A 15,734-nucleotide genomic window follows, 5' to 3' on the forward strand; every position below is an offset into this window, starting at 1 on the left:
GCACATACCTTATTAGTAATGCAAAAAACACTTAAAAACAATATAATAATTTAAATGAATAACAATTTTGACAAATATAAACTTATTGGTATTTCAATGGGAAGTGTGGGCCTGCTTTTAGCTGATGAGATAGGATTGTTGTTGTTGTTGTTGTTGTGTGCTTTCAAATAATTTTAGACTTAGGTTGACCCTGAGTGAGGGCCGGGTAAATGAGCTTGGAGGGCCGCATCCGGCCCCTGGGCCTTAGTTTGAGAACCCCTGGTATAAAGTATTCTTAACCAAGTAGTGTCTCCTGTCCTAGCTCTCCGAATCCTGATTTGCCAGGCAACTCCCACCTTGAACAAGGGGATTCTGTTCTTCTGTCAGTTGGAGCCCCCTCTCCCTCCAGCAATCTCTGGTGCAACAGTCAGAAGCAGGATTCCTGTTACAACTCACTGGTCCAGAGATTGCTTGCAGAATGGTGGTGAACAAGGAAATATCAGCCAGCTGCTTCCCAATTGTGAACAGACCCCGTTGCTCACAGAGCAGTAAATCAGGATTAGAGGATTTTTATGATTGTTATACGTTCCTGACACTTTTGTTTACTAGGGATTGTGCATACAGGTCGGTTATGAAAGTATCTAGAATTACTCTGAACTGCACATTCATAATAGTGATTGTGAATTCCAGCCAATAGTTTTTACTGGGTTTGTAGGTTTTTTTGGGCTGTATGGCCATGGCCTAGAGGCATTCTCTCCTGACGTTTCGCCTGCATCTATCGCAAGCATCCTCAGAGGTAGTGAGGTCTGTTGGAACTAGGAAAAAGGGTTTATACATCTATGGAATGACCAGGGTGAGACAAAGGACTCTTGTCTGCTGAAGCTAGGTGTGAATGTTTCAACTGACCACCTTGATTAGCATACAATGGGCTGACGGTGCCTGGAGCAAACTTTTGTTGAGAGGTAATTAGATGTCCCTGCCTGCTTCCTCTCTGTTGCTGTGCTGTTGTAATTTTAGAGTTTTTTTTAATAGTGGTAGCCAGATTTTGTTCATTTTCATGGTTTCCTCCTTTTTGTTGAAATTGTCCACATGCTTGTGGATTTCAATGGCTTCTCTGTGTAGCCTGACATGGTGGTTGTGAGAGTGGTCCAGCATTTCTGTGTTCTCAAATAATATGCTGTGTTCAGGTTGGTTCCTCAGGTGCTCTGCTATGGCTGACTTCTCTGGTTGAAGTAGTCTGCAGTGCCTTTCATGTTCCTTGATTCATGTTTGGGCAATGCTGCGTTTGGTGGTTCTTATGTAGACTTGTCCACAGCCTTTTTCCTAGTTCCAACAGACCTCACTATCTCTGAGGATGCTTGCCATAGATGTAGGCGAAACGTCAGGAGAGAATGCCTCTAGACCATGGCCATACAGCTCAAAAAAACCTACAACAACCAGTGATTCCGGCCATGAAAGCCTTCGACAATAGTTTTTACATTTCAAGGATGCTTATTTTACCATTCTGTTCAAAAATACAGTTTTATTGTGATGTCTGAAATATTCTGTCTGACATCTTGTAGGCAGTGAGGACTACTCACGCTGTTCTGTAGTACCAATTCATGAGGATAAACAACATGGCTGCCAGGAAGAGGAGAATAGCCAGAATGATTATTGCCATCTAGAAATGACAAGAAACAAAACAAAACAAAAAAACAAAACAAACCATTACAGTAGTGATGGGATTTCTACAAAACTGCATGGCCACCACTTTACACACTGGTCTAGCAATAGGTGGCTCAATGGTTCCAAGTTGCATTCATGCTCAGGCCATTGCAAGAGAATATAAAGCACAACGAATGGCAAAATTTCCATTTAATAGTCACTTTATAAAAATTAATTTATTCTCCCACTGATGTCCATCCACTGGATAACAAGTTTGTCTTTTTATATAGTGATGGGAATTGTACACACATTATTTGTTTTGTTAAATCAATATAAAAATGTCATTATATTTCTTAATAAGATAATTTGAATATTTAATGGCTGCATGACATAGAAATTCAACAGCTATAACTACATAATCTTTGGCTGCTGAATATTTATGAACCTCAGCAAGGGCAGTCCTGGCACAATTGATGAACAAATACTTTCTTCCAGGTCTGCTGAACTGAAAGAATTCTAAGTGATGTCAGTACATTATATTTGAGGTATAAAGGATGATCTTACCTGTAGTGCTGATAAGTCATCCGGAGCTCTGACGGTGATGGCTGGTTGCACATCCAAGACATTGTAATTCCGGAACAGATTCCGCAATTGTTCCTTATTCTCATCTATCATCTGTATTACTCTGGGAACAAGGTAAAAAGTATTACCTTGCCATTTCAAAACTGAAGAAGTACACTTGAGAAATGATTTATAACAAAATGAACTTCACAGTCTAAGCATCATTTCCAACACCACAGATAGAATCATAGAATCATAGAATCAAAAAATCAAAGAGTTGGAAGAGACCTCATGGGCCATCCAGTCCAACCCCCTGCCAAGAAGCAGGAATATTGCATTCAAATCACCCCTGACAAATGGCCATCCAGCCCCTGCTTAAAAGCTTCCAAAGAAGGAGCCTCCACCACACTCCGGGGCAGAGAGTTCCACTGCTGAACGGCTCTCACAGTCAGGAAGTTCTTCCTAATGTTCAGATGGAATCTCCTCTCTTGTAGTTTGAAGCCATTGCTCCGCGTCCTAGTCTCCAAGGAAGCAGAAAACAAGCTTGCTCCCTCCTCCCTGTGGCTTCCTCTCACATATTTATACATGGCTATCATGTCTCCTCTCAGCCTTCTCTTCTTCAGGCTAAACATGCCCAGCTCCTTAAGCCGCTCCTCATAGGGCTTGTTCTCCAGACCCTTGATCATTTTAGTCGCCCTCCTCTGGACACATTCCAGCTTGTCAATATCTCTCTTGAATTGTGGTGCCCAGAATTGGACACAATATTCCAGGTGTGGTCTAACCAAAGTAGAATAGAGGGGTAGCATTACTTCCTTAGATCTAGACACTATGCTTCTATTGATGCAGGCCAAAATCCCATTGGCTTTTTTTGCCGCCACATCACATTGTTGGCTCATGTTTAACTTGTTGTTCACGAGGACTCCAAGATCTTTTTCACATGTACTGCTCTCGAGCCAGGCGTCACCCATTCTGTATCTTTGCATTTCATTTTTTTCTGCCAAAGTGGAGTATCTTGCATTTGTCACTGTTGAACTTCATTTTGTTAGATGAGGAAATTAAACATGCAATCATTCCAATTATTCTACCCAACCACTGCTTTTGGGTAGAGAGAGTAAGGATGCATCTACACAATAGAATTGATGCAGTTTGGCACCACTTTAACCTCCATGGCTCAGTGCTATGGAATTCTGGGAGTTCAGGTTTTAAAGTTTAGCCTTCTCTGCCTTGCCAAACTACAAATTCCAGGCTTTTTCACAGAACTGAGCCATACCAATGTAAGTAGTGTCAAACTGCATTAATTCTACAATATACAGATGCACTCTCAGAAAATCAAAGACCAAATGTAGATGCACCCTCAGAAAATGAAAACTGAGTGCCCCCATATGATACAGCAGTCAGTTTCACAAGAACGGGAGGTGGGTAAATATTTTTTTGAGAGGGAAAAATCCAGAAGTAATTGAAACAATAGTTGTGGGAATCACTCTATCCATCTATCCTTCCATCTGAAATAATACTAGTATCAAATACCAGCTAGCCTTAATCAATATTACCAAAATTATTTTTTATTTATTTCTGGTACTTCTACCCCGCCCTTCTCACCCCCGGGGGGGGGGGACACTCAAAATTAAGGAAATACGAGAGTTGAATAAAAAGTAATGCCACCACCTTTGTAATTCCTCAACAGATGCAGTACTGGTATGCGGCAGGTACTGGCTTGTTCAGTAGACTCTCCTCTTTTCAGTCAACCCTCGTATTATCTTGAACTAGAACCTCCTTCACTTGTCTTTGTGTGCAACACAAGAGATCTTGTTCAATTAATGACTTGAAACATATCTAAAGAAAGTTACTCAGTTTTGGCTCTTATAAATAAAAATTCTTCTGATAAATGTTGGAAAGGATGTCAACATACAGGTACCTTTTATCATATGTGGTGGACATGCAAAGAAATAGTGAAATATTGGTCGATGGTACACGAAGAAACACAAAAAATCCTGAAGAGAGTATTCAAGAAAAAACCAGAATATTATTTATTAGGTTTTACAGACCTAGAACTATAATTAGATGAAAATAAGGACAAATTATTTACATATTTCACAACGGCGGCGAGAATATCTTTAGCAAAACTTTGGAAACAGGACAGTATCCCTACCATAGAAGAATGGTTAGGGAAAATTAGAGAAATAAGAGAAATGGATGAATTAACTTTTTTCTTGAAGAAAAATTCCGGGAATCCGATAAAGAGGACTGATTGGACCCTCTATGATAATTATGAGAAAGAAAGTAGAAAGTAAGAGGAAATGGCTATTTTTTTTGAAGCAATGGAAACATTTTTTTTAGGAGATACAACACCTGAGGATGAGATGGAAGTCAACCCTTATTTTATTTTATTTTTTATTTTTTCTGAACTGAGGGAGGGTTGTGGTGTTTTTCTTTCTATTCATTTAACGTTTCCTACTGTTCTATCTTCTTTTAAATATTCACCCTCTTTCGCTGTAATTTTTATAATATTTCAATAAAAAACTATTTAAAAAAGAAGAAGAAAGTTACTCAGGCAGCATGGCATACTGTTCTGCACAATTTAATCTATCTTCCATACTGGCAGAAGCATGAAATAATTTTGAATTTAAATAGTGCTAAACGTCTCTTCCTGATTGAGGACGAAGGGAAGAATTCTTAGTGAAGACAATTCTGTATAGGAGGTGCTGTTAGGGTGCAGTGAAATGTGACCCAGAATGTCACCTGTTAATACATCACCTCAGACAGAACTTATTCCTGTATTTTTTTTATGATCAAATATATTGCATATATAGAGGTACACCATCTTTACCGTTCCACATCCAGAATTCGATTTGTTTCCCGGTTCACCACATGGATCAGCAACTCTGTTTGGGCAAAGTTCACACGGCCTTTTTTGTCAACATGGAACTGCAGGAAAAATGGAGAAAAACATGTCCCTATTGTAATAACAACAACACATCTGTTTTCTTTATCTCTGCTGACAGTTCTAAATCATGTCATCCCAGAGGGTTGGTTATGTTTTCATTAATCATTCCAAATCTCAGCCAGAAGAAACTCACATTTTAGTAAGAAAATGAAAGTATTGCCCTTCAACGACAATTACCTGCACATCATCTGTATTGACAATGGCTCCTGTGATATTAGACAGGAGGCTTATGAACTCTTCCTCAAACTGTCGTACTTTGTCGGGGATCTCGTTGATTATGATCTTTACCCGCTGATCATCCCGCAGAATATAGATTCCCACAACTGTCGTGTCATTGTGACCAGCCAGATCTGAAGCCATGACATCCACCACAAAGTAGCCAGGGTTGTAAGCGGTGAAGAGATCAAAAGTCCGAAGTATCCCATCTAAGTTACCTTTGAGAAGAAATAGCAGTGTTTATAATTAAGCCACCTCTTCAGAGCAATTGTTCTGGGATTGTAGATGGCAAGTGCAATGTTTGCGTGTTTTCCCATCCAAAAGCCATTTGTACTTTAAAATGTAGCACAGCAGATTCAACATGATGCCCTACAGATCCCAATACAAGGTACAGGAAACATTTAAAAAATCACATCAGTTGAAAGGAGTGATTTTGCACAATGAAACAGAAAATAATAATAACAACAACAACAACAACAACAATTGATTGAAGAGAAACAACTGGAAAAGATGACACAATATGAGGATTTAAAGATCGACTTGCAAAGACTCTGGCACAAACCAGTAAAGATGGTTCCAGTGGTCATCAGCACACTGGGTGCAGTGCCTAAAGACCTTGGCCTGCACTTAAACACAATTGGCACTGACACGATTACCACCTGCCAGCTGCAAAAGGCCACCTTACTGGGATCTGCACACATTATTCACTGATACATCACTCAGTCCTAGACACTTGGGAAGTATCCGACGTGTGATCCAATACAACAACCAGCAGGGTGTCTGCTGTGGACTCATCTTGTTGTGTTTCAAATAGTAGTAGTAGTAGTAATAATAATAATCATAATAATAATAATTTATTTGTATTTCGTCCTATCTCCCCAAGGGGACTCAGGGCAGATTCCAGCATATACAGACACATAGGCAAATATTCAATGCCTAGAAATAACGAAACACAGATACACAAATAAAGGTAAAGGCTTCTCCTTTCATCCCTGGTTTTGGGGGGTGGTGCTCATCTCCATTTCTAGGCTGAATAACCTATGTTGTCCGTAGATACCTCCTAGATCATGTGGCCGGCATGACCACATGGTCCGCTGTTTACCTTCCTGCCAAGGTGGTACCTATTGAGCTACTCACATTTGCTAGGTGGCAGAAGCTGGGGCTAACAGCGCAAGCTTACCCTGTCATGTGGCTTTGAACCACCAATCTTCCGGTCAGCAAGTTCATCAGCTCAGCGGTTTAACCGGTTACACCACCATGGCTGAAAGCTTTATTATGTTCTATGACAATTCTATTAGACTTCGTTGTATTCTCTTATCTCCTTCAGAAATGTATTACATTTCAATGGATAGTTCTACTCAATTTTATTTATTTTTATTTTTATTTATTTTCTTGATTTGTTTAGTTTTTATTATATGTTATGTTTTTAATTGTATTAATGACATTGTAAGCATTGAATTTTGCCCTGTTGACCGCCTTGAGTCGCCTACGGGCTGGGAAAGGCAATATACAAATACAGTAAATAGATAATTAAATAAATAAACTCAGAGATAATGAAGAAAACACAGAAATAGGTAGTCTCACTTGTATGGCAAATCTATAACCCCTGCTATCTTCTTATCTCCAGCATGGCCAACAAGCAACTCTGAGACCAAAGAAAAGTACAGATGGATGTTGAATTGAATAGCTATAGAGCTTGATTATGTAGTGTGTCTTATATCTTCTAACTATGCTGCCAGTTGCCTCACTTCCTACACACATCACATGAATCAGAGTTCTCAACTGGCCCAGATTCCCATATATTGCCATTCTTACCTATGCTGAAAATGTTGGCCACCTCTTCAGTGTCGTTGGAATGCTGCTTGATGTAGCGGATCTCCAGAATGCTGTACAGGACAAGGCTATTATTTCCCACATCGGCATCCAGGGCACAAAGTTTGATCAGTTCAGAACCAACCTTTGCATCTGTTGCAACACCTTGGAGCAAGCAGAGATACAGAAAAAGACCAAGAGGAAGATTCATGAAAGCAGAGTTGTTGTTGCAGCGTGACAGCTAAAAAAATTCAGTGTGCATCCTCATAACAATAGGCAACTGGACTTTTACTTTTATCACACCAGACCATGCTACATGCTCAGCACTAATAAATTTGACTACTGGTTTTGTATAGTTTGCCTAATTATTTTAAATATCATAGGAAGACAATGTATTCTGTGTATTGGGCCAAATCCTGATCCTAGTCCTGACCAGAATAGTCCTACTGAATAAATGGGATTTACCAACATGTTCATCTACCATTGAACAATTGATTAAATGAGTCTACTCTAGCTGGACTAACTAACAGTATGCCCATCCTTATCTATCTATCTATCTATCTATCTATCTATCTATCTATCTATCTGGCTTATTTGATCCAAAAAAAAAAAAAAGGTTCACAACTTGTTTCTGATGTAGGGGGCACTGGTGGTTCGATTCTAAAGTCAATTCCGATTTTCACAGAAAACAAAATGTTCAGATCTTCTGAGATTTCCGAATCCTTTCGTTAATGGTTTGAAAGTGTTATTTTCTGTTTCATTGGGTGGTCTTTACTATGAAAGTAGTTGTTTTACTCCAGATGCGGGAAAAGCAAGTGGAGGAAATTCCTTCCTTCTCTGGTTTAAAACTGGCTTCTCTGGCTATAAAACTGGCTTCTCTGGCTTGAGCCGAGGCCAGGAAATTCCTTCCCTGGTTTAAAACTGGCTTCTCTGGCTTTAAACTGGCTTGGAGACTAGGACGCGGAACAATGGCTTCAAACTACAAGAGAGGAGATTCCATCTGAACATTAGGAAGAACTTCCTGACTGTGAGAGCCGTTCAGCAGTGGAACTCTCTGCCCCGGAGTGTGGTGGAGGCTCCTTCTTTGGAAGCTTTTAAGCAGAGGCTGGATGGCCATCTGTCAGGGGTGATTTGAATGCAATATTCCTGCTTCTTGGCAGGGGGTTGGACTGGATGGCCCATGAGGTCTCTTCCAACTCTTTGATTCTATGATTCTATGATTCTATGATTCTCTGGCTTGAGCCGAGGCCAGGAAATTCGTTCCTTCTCTGGTTTAAAACTGGCTTCTCTGGCTTAAGCAGAGGCCAGGAAATTCCTTCCTTCCCTGGTTTAAAATTGGCTTCTCTGGTTTAAAACTGGTTTCTCTGACTTGAGCCGAGGCCAGGAAATTCCTTCCCTGGTTTAAAACTGGCTTCTCTGGCTTTAAACTGGCTTCTCTGGCTTGAGCCGAGGCCAGGAAATTCGTTCCTTCTCTGGTCTAAAACCGACTTCTCTAGCTTGAGCCGAGGCCAGGAAATTCCTTCCTTCCCTGGTTTAAAATTGGCTTCTCTGGTTTAAAACTGGTTTCTCTGACTTGAGCCGAGGCCAGGAAATTCCTTCCTTCTCTGGTTTAAAACTGGCTTCTCTGGCATTAAAACTAGCTTTTCTGGCTTTAAAACTGGCTTCTCTGACTTGAGCCGAGGCCAGGAAATTCCTTCCTTCCTTGGTTTAAAACTGGCTTCTCTGGCTTTAAAACTGGCTTCTCTGGCTTGAGCTGAGGCCAGGAAATTCCTTCCTTCTCTGGTTTAAAACTGGCTTCTCTGGCTTTAAAATTGGCTTCTCTGGCTTGAGCCGAGGCAAGGAAATTCTTTCCTTCACTGGTTTAAAACTGGCTTCTCTGGCTTTAAAACTGGCTTCTCTGGCTTGAGCCGAGGCCAGGAAATTCCTTCTTTCCCAGGTTTAAAACTGGCTTCTATGGCTTTAAAACTGGCTTCTCTGGCTTGAGCCAAGGCCAGGGACCAGAAGCAGGGAAAAGTTGAATAATTTCTGAATCGCTTCATGAGTCGTAACAAAAATGGCGGAATAAGCTTCGGAAGGGCAAAGGGACTTCTGGTTTTCTTAAAAACACTGAAATCGCTTCAAAAAGGTAATTTTTCTGCCTTTATTCCGAATTACAAAGATTCTGACGTTACCTAACCATGCCTACTGTCTACCTGTCAAATCTGTAAATCTGAGTGCAATGCAACTCCACTTCAGACTTTTGCACTTAAATTAAATTTCTGAACCCAACTACAATAGAGCTATTAAATCAATCAAAATAAACAAATCATATACAAGTATAGACTCATCTAGTTTGCATTGACTTAATAAGTCTATTGTAGTTAGGACTGTAGTTAAATTTGATCTTTAAAGTCCAACTAATTTCACTGGAAAAGAGTTACGCATGAAATCATCAGAACATCAATAGGTCATTTCTTAATAAATGTTATTACCAACTTCTTTCTCATCAAATTCTTAAGGATAATAAAGTGGCCAAGGAGGTACCCTCTGGATATCTCGGAAGTTCTTAAACCACTATTTAGCATCTTGGTTGGTTTCTTTTTCTATGTGGAATTTTATCCAAAGCACATATGTAGCACTCTTATTCCATCCTGCACCAAGGAACTCAGGAAATTAACTGTATTGTGAAAGGCCTAGAAACATCTCTACCTGCTGTATATTCTGTCTTGGTGAACCGGGGAGGCTGGTCATTAATATCATCCAGGAAGATCCGTACTTCCTGAAGCGTGGCATCTGTGCTGAGGTCCATGGCTTGGAGCCTGGCAGCCCGGCGACCCTGAGGAGGTGTCCAATTCCTATTGCTTGAGGCTTTGACAATGATAGAGTAGAAAGCTTCTTTCTCCCGATCCAAGTCTCGCATCACCTGCAATTTCCCTTCCCGGTTCAGCTGGAAATTGTTGTCTCTGTTTCCAGCTTTTAAAAAGAGAGAGTATCAATAATTTAATATTGGTTTTTTATTAATAATTTTTATTGCAGAATTTTTGAGATAACAATAAAAGAGGGGGAACAAGATGGGTATGAAGGAAAGTAGGAAATTCAGTAGTTAGAGGGGTGGGTAGGTGGAGATTGGGGAAGGGAAGAAGTAGGGTGGGTAGGGAGGAGATAGGGGTTGGGAGGCTTTCAGTTCATTCCACAGAGAGGTAGTCTCTGAAGAATAAATTTTCTTTAGAGTTTCACTACCTAATTGTTTCTGAAACCTTTCAGTTTAGGTTTCGAATTGGTCATATATTCAATTTCATTTTCTCTTGCAGATATATTCTTAGTGAGTTGCAGTTAGTTTGTTTCGCTTTGTTCTGATCTGTTAGTAATTGTGATAATGTGTCCATATTCATGTATTCTGCTATCTTAATCATCCATTCTTCAATTGAAGCCGGGCCTTTTTCTCTCCATTTCTGAGCTATTGTTATTTTTGCTGCAGCTGACAGATAGAATAAAATCTTCTCTTCATTCTTATCCATCTCAAAGTCCAGTGTGTTCAGCAAATAATATTCTACTTTCAGATCAAATTTTACCCTGTATGTGTTTCTGAATATTTGTCCAATACTTCTTGATTATTTTGCAACTCCACCACAAGTGATGATAAGTTCCTAGTTCTCTCCCGCATTTCCAACATTGATTATTATAGGTTTTGTAGAATTTAGATAGTTGTAATGGTGTTAAGGGCCAGCGACAGAACATTTTATACCAATTTCCTATTATGTTGATGCCTCTTGTGTATCTTAATTTTCTCTTTCATACTTGTTCCCATTCCTTTAGTAATATTGCATGTCCGATGTCTATCACCCACTTTACCATATTTCCTTTTACTAACTCTCTCTCCATATCCCATTCTAATAAGCTTTGATAAAGTATTTATATATTTTTTTTCTCTTTATACATTACTAGCCTGGGGACCCAGCGGTGCCCGAGTTATTTGAGAAAGGCATTGTGTGCCAAGATTGGTCTTTATCAGTTATTTATGTGGCTCGCAGTGCTCTCAGGAAGTTAGTGAAGGTACTGCAAGTCCCATCATCCATGGTCCATCCTCCTCCAAACAGCACCAGGATGTAGAGTGGGTCTTGGGGGCTCTGTTTGCCAAGTTTGGTTTTTTATTCAGTCATTGGATGAGAGTCACAGCTGTCTCAGGAACTCAGTGGAGGTACTTCAAGTTACATCATCTGTGGTCCATCCTCCCCGAAAGTGCACCAGGACATAAAGAGGATCATGGGGATTATGTGTGCCAAGGTTGGTCTTGATCAGTCATTGGATGAGGGTCGCAGTGGTCTCGGAAAGTGAGTGGAGGTATTTCAAGTCCCATCATCCATGGTCTGCCCTCTTCCAAATTGCAGTAGGATGTAGAGTGGGTGATGGGGGCTCTGTGTGCCAAGTTTGGTCTTTATCAGTCTTTGTTGGGGCCACAGCAATCTGTGGGAACTGAAAGTGTTGAAAGTACTACACATCCCATCATTCTTTGTCCATCCTCCCCCAACCCTCACCATGACAAGAAGGGGGTCATGGGTGTTATGTCTACCAAGTTTGGTCCAGGTCCGTCACCGTGCTGGTCACAGTGGCCTGTGAAATAGGTAGCCAATCAGAAAGTTGCCCTATACACACATACATACAAACATTCACTTTTATTATATAAACAGATGGTGTCCCAACATGACTCTTGATGACTAAAGCCTTCCTTTATGTCCTCTTTAAAACAGTCTTTTGTTTGTAAGTAGTGAAACCAGCTCATCTTCTCATCTGATTTCCGTAACCCGTCCAGTGTTTTTAGATGCCATTCATTGTTTATTTTTTTAAAATAAGTATTTATAGGTAAACCACTTTTTGTTCAGTATCTCACACTTGTGGAAAGCCTATACTGGCAAGATCCAGAGCACTACATTAATATCGTTTCAAATATCAATGTATATTATTTAAAATTAATTAAGAATTAAAATGCTAAATGGGTGATGGACTCAAAGGATGAAACAAATAGAAAAGCCATCAAGGGAAAAGATGTCAAGTCTACCTGCAATGAAGTAATAGACAACAGCATTGGAGCCCTCATCAGCATCCACTGCTCCAGTGACATTTCCCACAATGGTACCAGGACGGGAGTGTTCAGGCACAGAATGAACCTGGAAAGGAGGATCCCCTCTCTGCAGAAAATTTTGGGAGGAAGGGAGTGAATGAGTGATAAAGGAAAACAAACATAAACAAGAATACAACTACAGAGCAGGCTTGCACAGCCTGGGACCCAACAGATATTTGGGATTCCAGTTCTCAGAAGCCCAAGCCAGCTTGTCCAATGGTTAGGAATTCTGGGAGCTGAAATACAAAACATTTGAAGGGCCAGCGGTTGTGTAGGCCTGCTGTAGAGCGAAGACATAAACAATATTTTTTCTCTTTTAGATGTTTTGGTTATCATTTTATTCCAGATTCGTTTTGTGAACATTTTATTTCAGACACTTAAAAAGGGCTTACTTCACCATTACCCTTGTAAATAGTAAAACCATATTCTCCAGATGCACTATGTATTGCATAAGTTTTGAACTTGAAAAAGCCTGGGTTCCAGCTTGAAATTGTTGCTTAGGGAGATGTTGTCCTTGTGGACAATAAGTTAAACATGTCAACAATGTGATGCTGCAGCTAAAAAAGCCAATGTGTTTTTTGGCCTGCATCAATAAGAGTATAGTGTCTAGATCCAGGGAAGTCATACTATCCCTCTATTCTGCCTTGGTTAGACCACACCTGGAATACTGTGTCCAATTCTGGGCATCACAATTGAAGAGAGATATTGACAAGCTGGAATATGTCTAGAGGAGGGTGACTAAAATGATCAAGGGTCTGGAGAACAAGCCCTATGAGGAGCGGCTTAAAGAGCTGGGCATGTTTAGCCTGAAGAAGAGAAGGCTGAGAGGAGATATGATAGCCATGTATAAGTATGTGAGGGGAAGTCATAGGGAGGAGGGAGCAAGCTTGTTTTCTGCTTCCCTGGAGACTAGGACTCGAAACAATGGCTTCAAATTACAGGAAAGGAGATTCCACCTGAACATTAGGAAGAACTTTCTGACTGTGAGATCTGTTCAGCAGTGGGACTCTCTGCCCCGGAGAGTGGTGGAGGCTCCTTCTATGGAGGCTTTTAAACAGAGGCTGGATGGCCATCTGTCGGGGGTGCTTTGAATGCAATTTCTGACTGTGAGAGCTGTTCAGCAGTGGAACTCTCTGCCCCAGAGAGTGGTGGAGGCTCCTTCTATGGAGGCTTTTAAACAGAGGCTGGATGGCCATCTGTTGGGAGTGCTTTGAACGGATTTTCCTGCTTCTTGGCAGGGTTATGGACTGGATGGCTCACGAGGTGTCTTCCAACTCTATGATTCTGTGATTCTATGTTAAGATTTAAGTCTTTTGGATGGGAAAAAAAATCTGAAAAGTGGATAGATTATGTTCAGCTGAATGGGTCGGTGTAATATAAATTAGCAATAATGATTCAATTAATATAATTACTGTTACATTATATGGAAAACTATGCACCTCCAATTTGTGTTGGAAAAGGCAATAATTATGGAAATTTCATGATAAAAAACAAAGCCTAAATATTTCCAAAAAATGCAATTGTGGAATTGCTAGGAATTCCAAGTGAATCTGGGATTGTGGCGCTACTGACTGAAAGGGCATGAGTTCAAAGCCATCCCAGGTCAGAGTGAATGTCCAACTAATTTGTATAGCTTGCTGTCGAGCCCGAAAGACAATTGCATCTGTCAAATAGGAAATTTAGGTACCGCCTATGTGGGGAGGCTAATTTAACTAATTTACGATGGCATAAAAATCTCCAGCAAGCCTGCAGAGAATGAGGAAGTACTTCATCAGTGTCACAAACGGACAGTGAAGCAACAGCTCCCCTGGTGGCCAGAATACCCTCATGAAAAAGTTGGAATGTTAAATTGCCTCTGTGTCTGTCTATATATGTTGTGTGTCTATGGCATTGAATGTTTGCCATGTATATGTACATTGTAATCCGCCCTGTGTGAGAAGGGCGGAATATAAATACTGTAACTAACTAAATAAATAAATACATAAATAATCTCATGTTAAATATGTTTTGCACACTTTCTAATATGATAGCGATTTTTTGCGTCATGCCTAGAAAAACCCCATTGTATATTGAAACCCACTATTTTACAGTGCTAATGAAGTGCAAAAGGGGAAGGGATAGACCTGCTTACAGGCGGCCTCTTGAAGACGGGTTCGTTGTCATCTATATCTTCCAGTGCCACTTGGAGGGGCTGCATGGTTTCATATGGCGGTTGCCCTTGATCACATGCCACAATGATCAACTATGGAGGAAACACACAAAAAGCTGGTCCAAAAGGAAACTAGTATTTCCCAGTCCTTCTCTCCCCTCCTCCAGAAGCATAGAAGAAAGAAGCAAATTGAGAGTCAGACCTTTGAGTCAGAAAGGTGGAATGGTCAACACAGCATCAAATGAAGAGCAACAGTATATAATGGCCTCCAAAACAACATTAGGCTGACCTAGAGCGGATTTCTTGAAAAAGACATGTATGGAGCCATTGTCCCTCCTATCTGTCATCTCTCCAGTACCAGATAGCAGGTCTATTCTATGACTTGGAGGATGCAGAGCAAAGACTTCAAAGAAGCTCAGTTAAAAAGTACCAACTGACTAGGATTGATGCTTCCAAAAAACAACACCATGGGGATAGAGACAGGACACATTCAGGAACAAACTTTTGACTAAAAATAAATATGCTCTTCTAATGCTCTCCACACTCATCACATACAAGTATAGACTCATTTAGTTTGCATTGACTTAATAAGTCTACTGTAGTTAGGGCTGGTAATTAAATTTGGTATTTAAAGTCCAATTAAGTTAGTGGTTCTCAACCTGTGGGTCCCTAGATGTTTTGGCCTACAACTCCCAGAAATCCCAGCCGGTTTACTAGCTGTTAGGATTTCTGGGAGTTGAAGGCCAAAACATCTGGGGACCCACAGGTTGAGAATCACTGAACTAAGCTTACATTGTGAAAGAGACAATGTAAGCTTAGTTAGGTTGATATGGAGAAGATGGTAAAAGCATTTCTGGTGAAAGATCAGTTGTAAAGTACAGTTTTTCTCCATGGCCAACAGAGTACAAAGTTTGCCAGACAATGGGGATGGGGAACAACTTTCTGAGATATTCTTGTGACAGCTAGAACATTCCTACCCTAGGACTTACACTGTACACAGCTTGCTTCTCGCGATCCAGTCTCATGGCTGTCTGAATAAGCCCACTACTGGAGTCAATGGTGAAGTGTTCCCAGTCTTTGTTCCCTGCACCAGTTTTGAGTAAGGTGTATTGCACGGCTCCATTGAGCCCCTCATCCTTGTCTGTGGCATAAACTTCATACACATTTGATCGCAAGGGGATTTCCTGTGTGTCAACACAAACACAACATCAGTGGGAGAAGTTGCTGAGGGTACCAGGCTCCAAGTCTACATGGGATAAATCATATACACCACTATCTATGTGTCATAGATACCTGGTTTCTACACATACAGTCATCCTCCTCCATTAAAA

The 15,734-nt window shown here is 40.6% G+C and overlaps 1 protein-coding gene across 1 annotated transcript in view; it reads right to left on the reverse strand.

The window, feature by feature from the left end:
* Window positions 1–15,734, reverse strand: part of CDH23 (cadherin related 23) — a 648,000-nt gene that overhangs the window by 13,546 nt on the left and 618,720 nt on the right. The window contains exons 54-62 of the mRNA XM_067465691.1: window positions 15,393–15,587; window positions 14,386–14,496; window positions 12,192–12,321; window positions 9,845–10,108; window positions 7,160–7,321; window positions 5,306–5,562; window positions 5,012–5,109; window positions 2,188–2,308; window positions 1,560–1,639 (exon numbers count right to left, since the gene is read on the reverse strand). Of these exons, the coding sequence (XP_067321792.1) occupies window positions 1,560–1,639; window positions 2,188–2,308; window positions 5,012–5,109; window positions 5,306–5,562; window positions 7,160–7,321; window positions 9,845–10,108; window positions 12,192–12,321; window positions 14,386–14,496; window positions 15,393–15,587 (1,418 nt within the window). The remainder of the gene's footprint in view (window positions 1–1,559; window positions 1,640–2,187; window positions 2,309–5,011; window positions 5,110–5,305; window positions 5,563–7,159; window positions 7,322–9,844; window positions 10,109–12,191; window positions 12,322–14,385; window positions 14,497–15,392; window positions 15,588–15,734) is intronic.

This window comes from Anolis sagrei, chromosome 3 (assembly GCF_037176765.1).
Source record: "Anolis sagrei isolate rAnoSag1 chromosome 3, rAnoSag1.mat, whole genome shotgun sequence".
Taxonomy (NCBI): Eukaryota; Metazoa; Chordata; class Lepidosauria; order Squamata; family Dactyloidae; genus Anolis; species Anolis sagrei.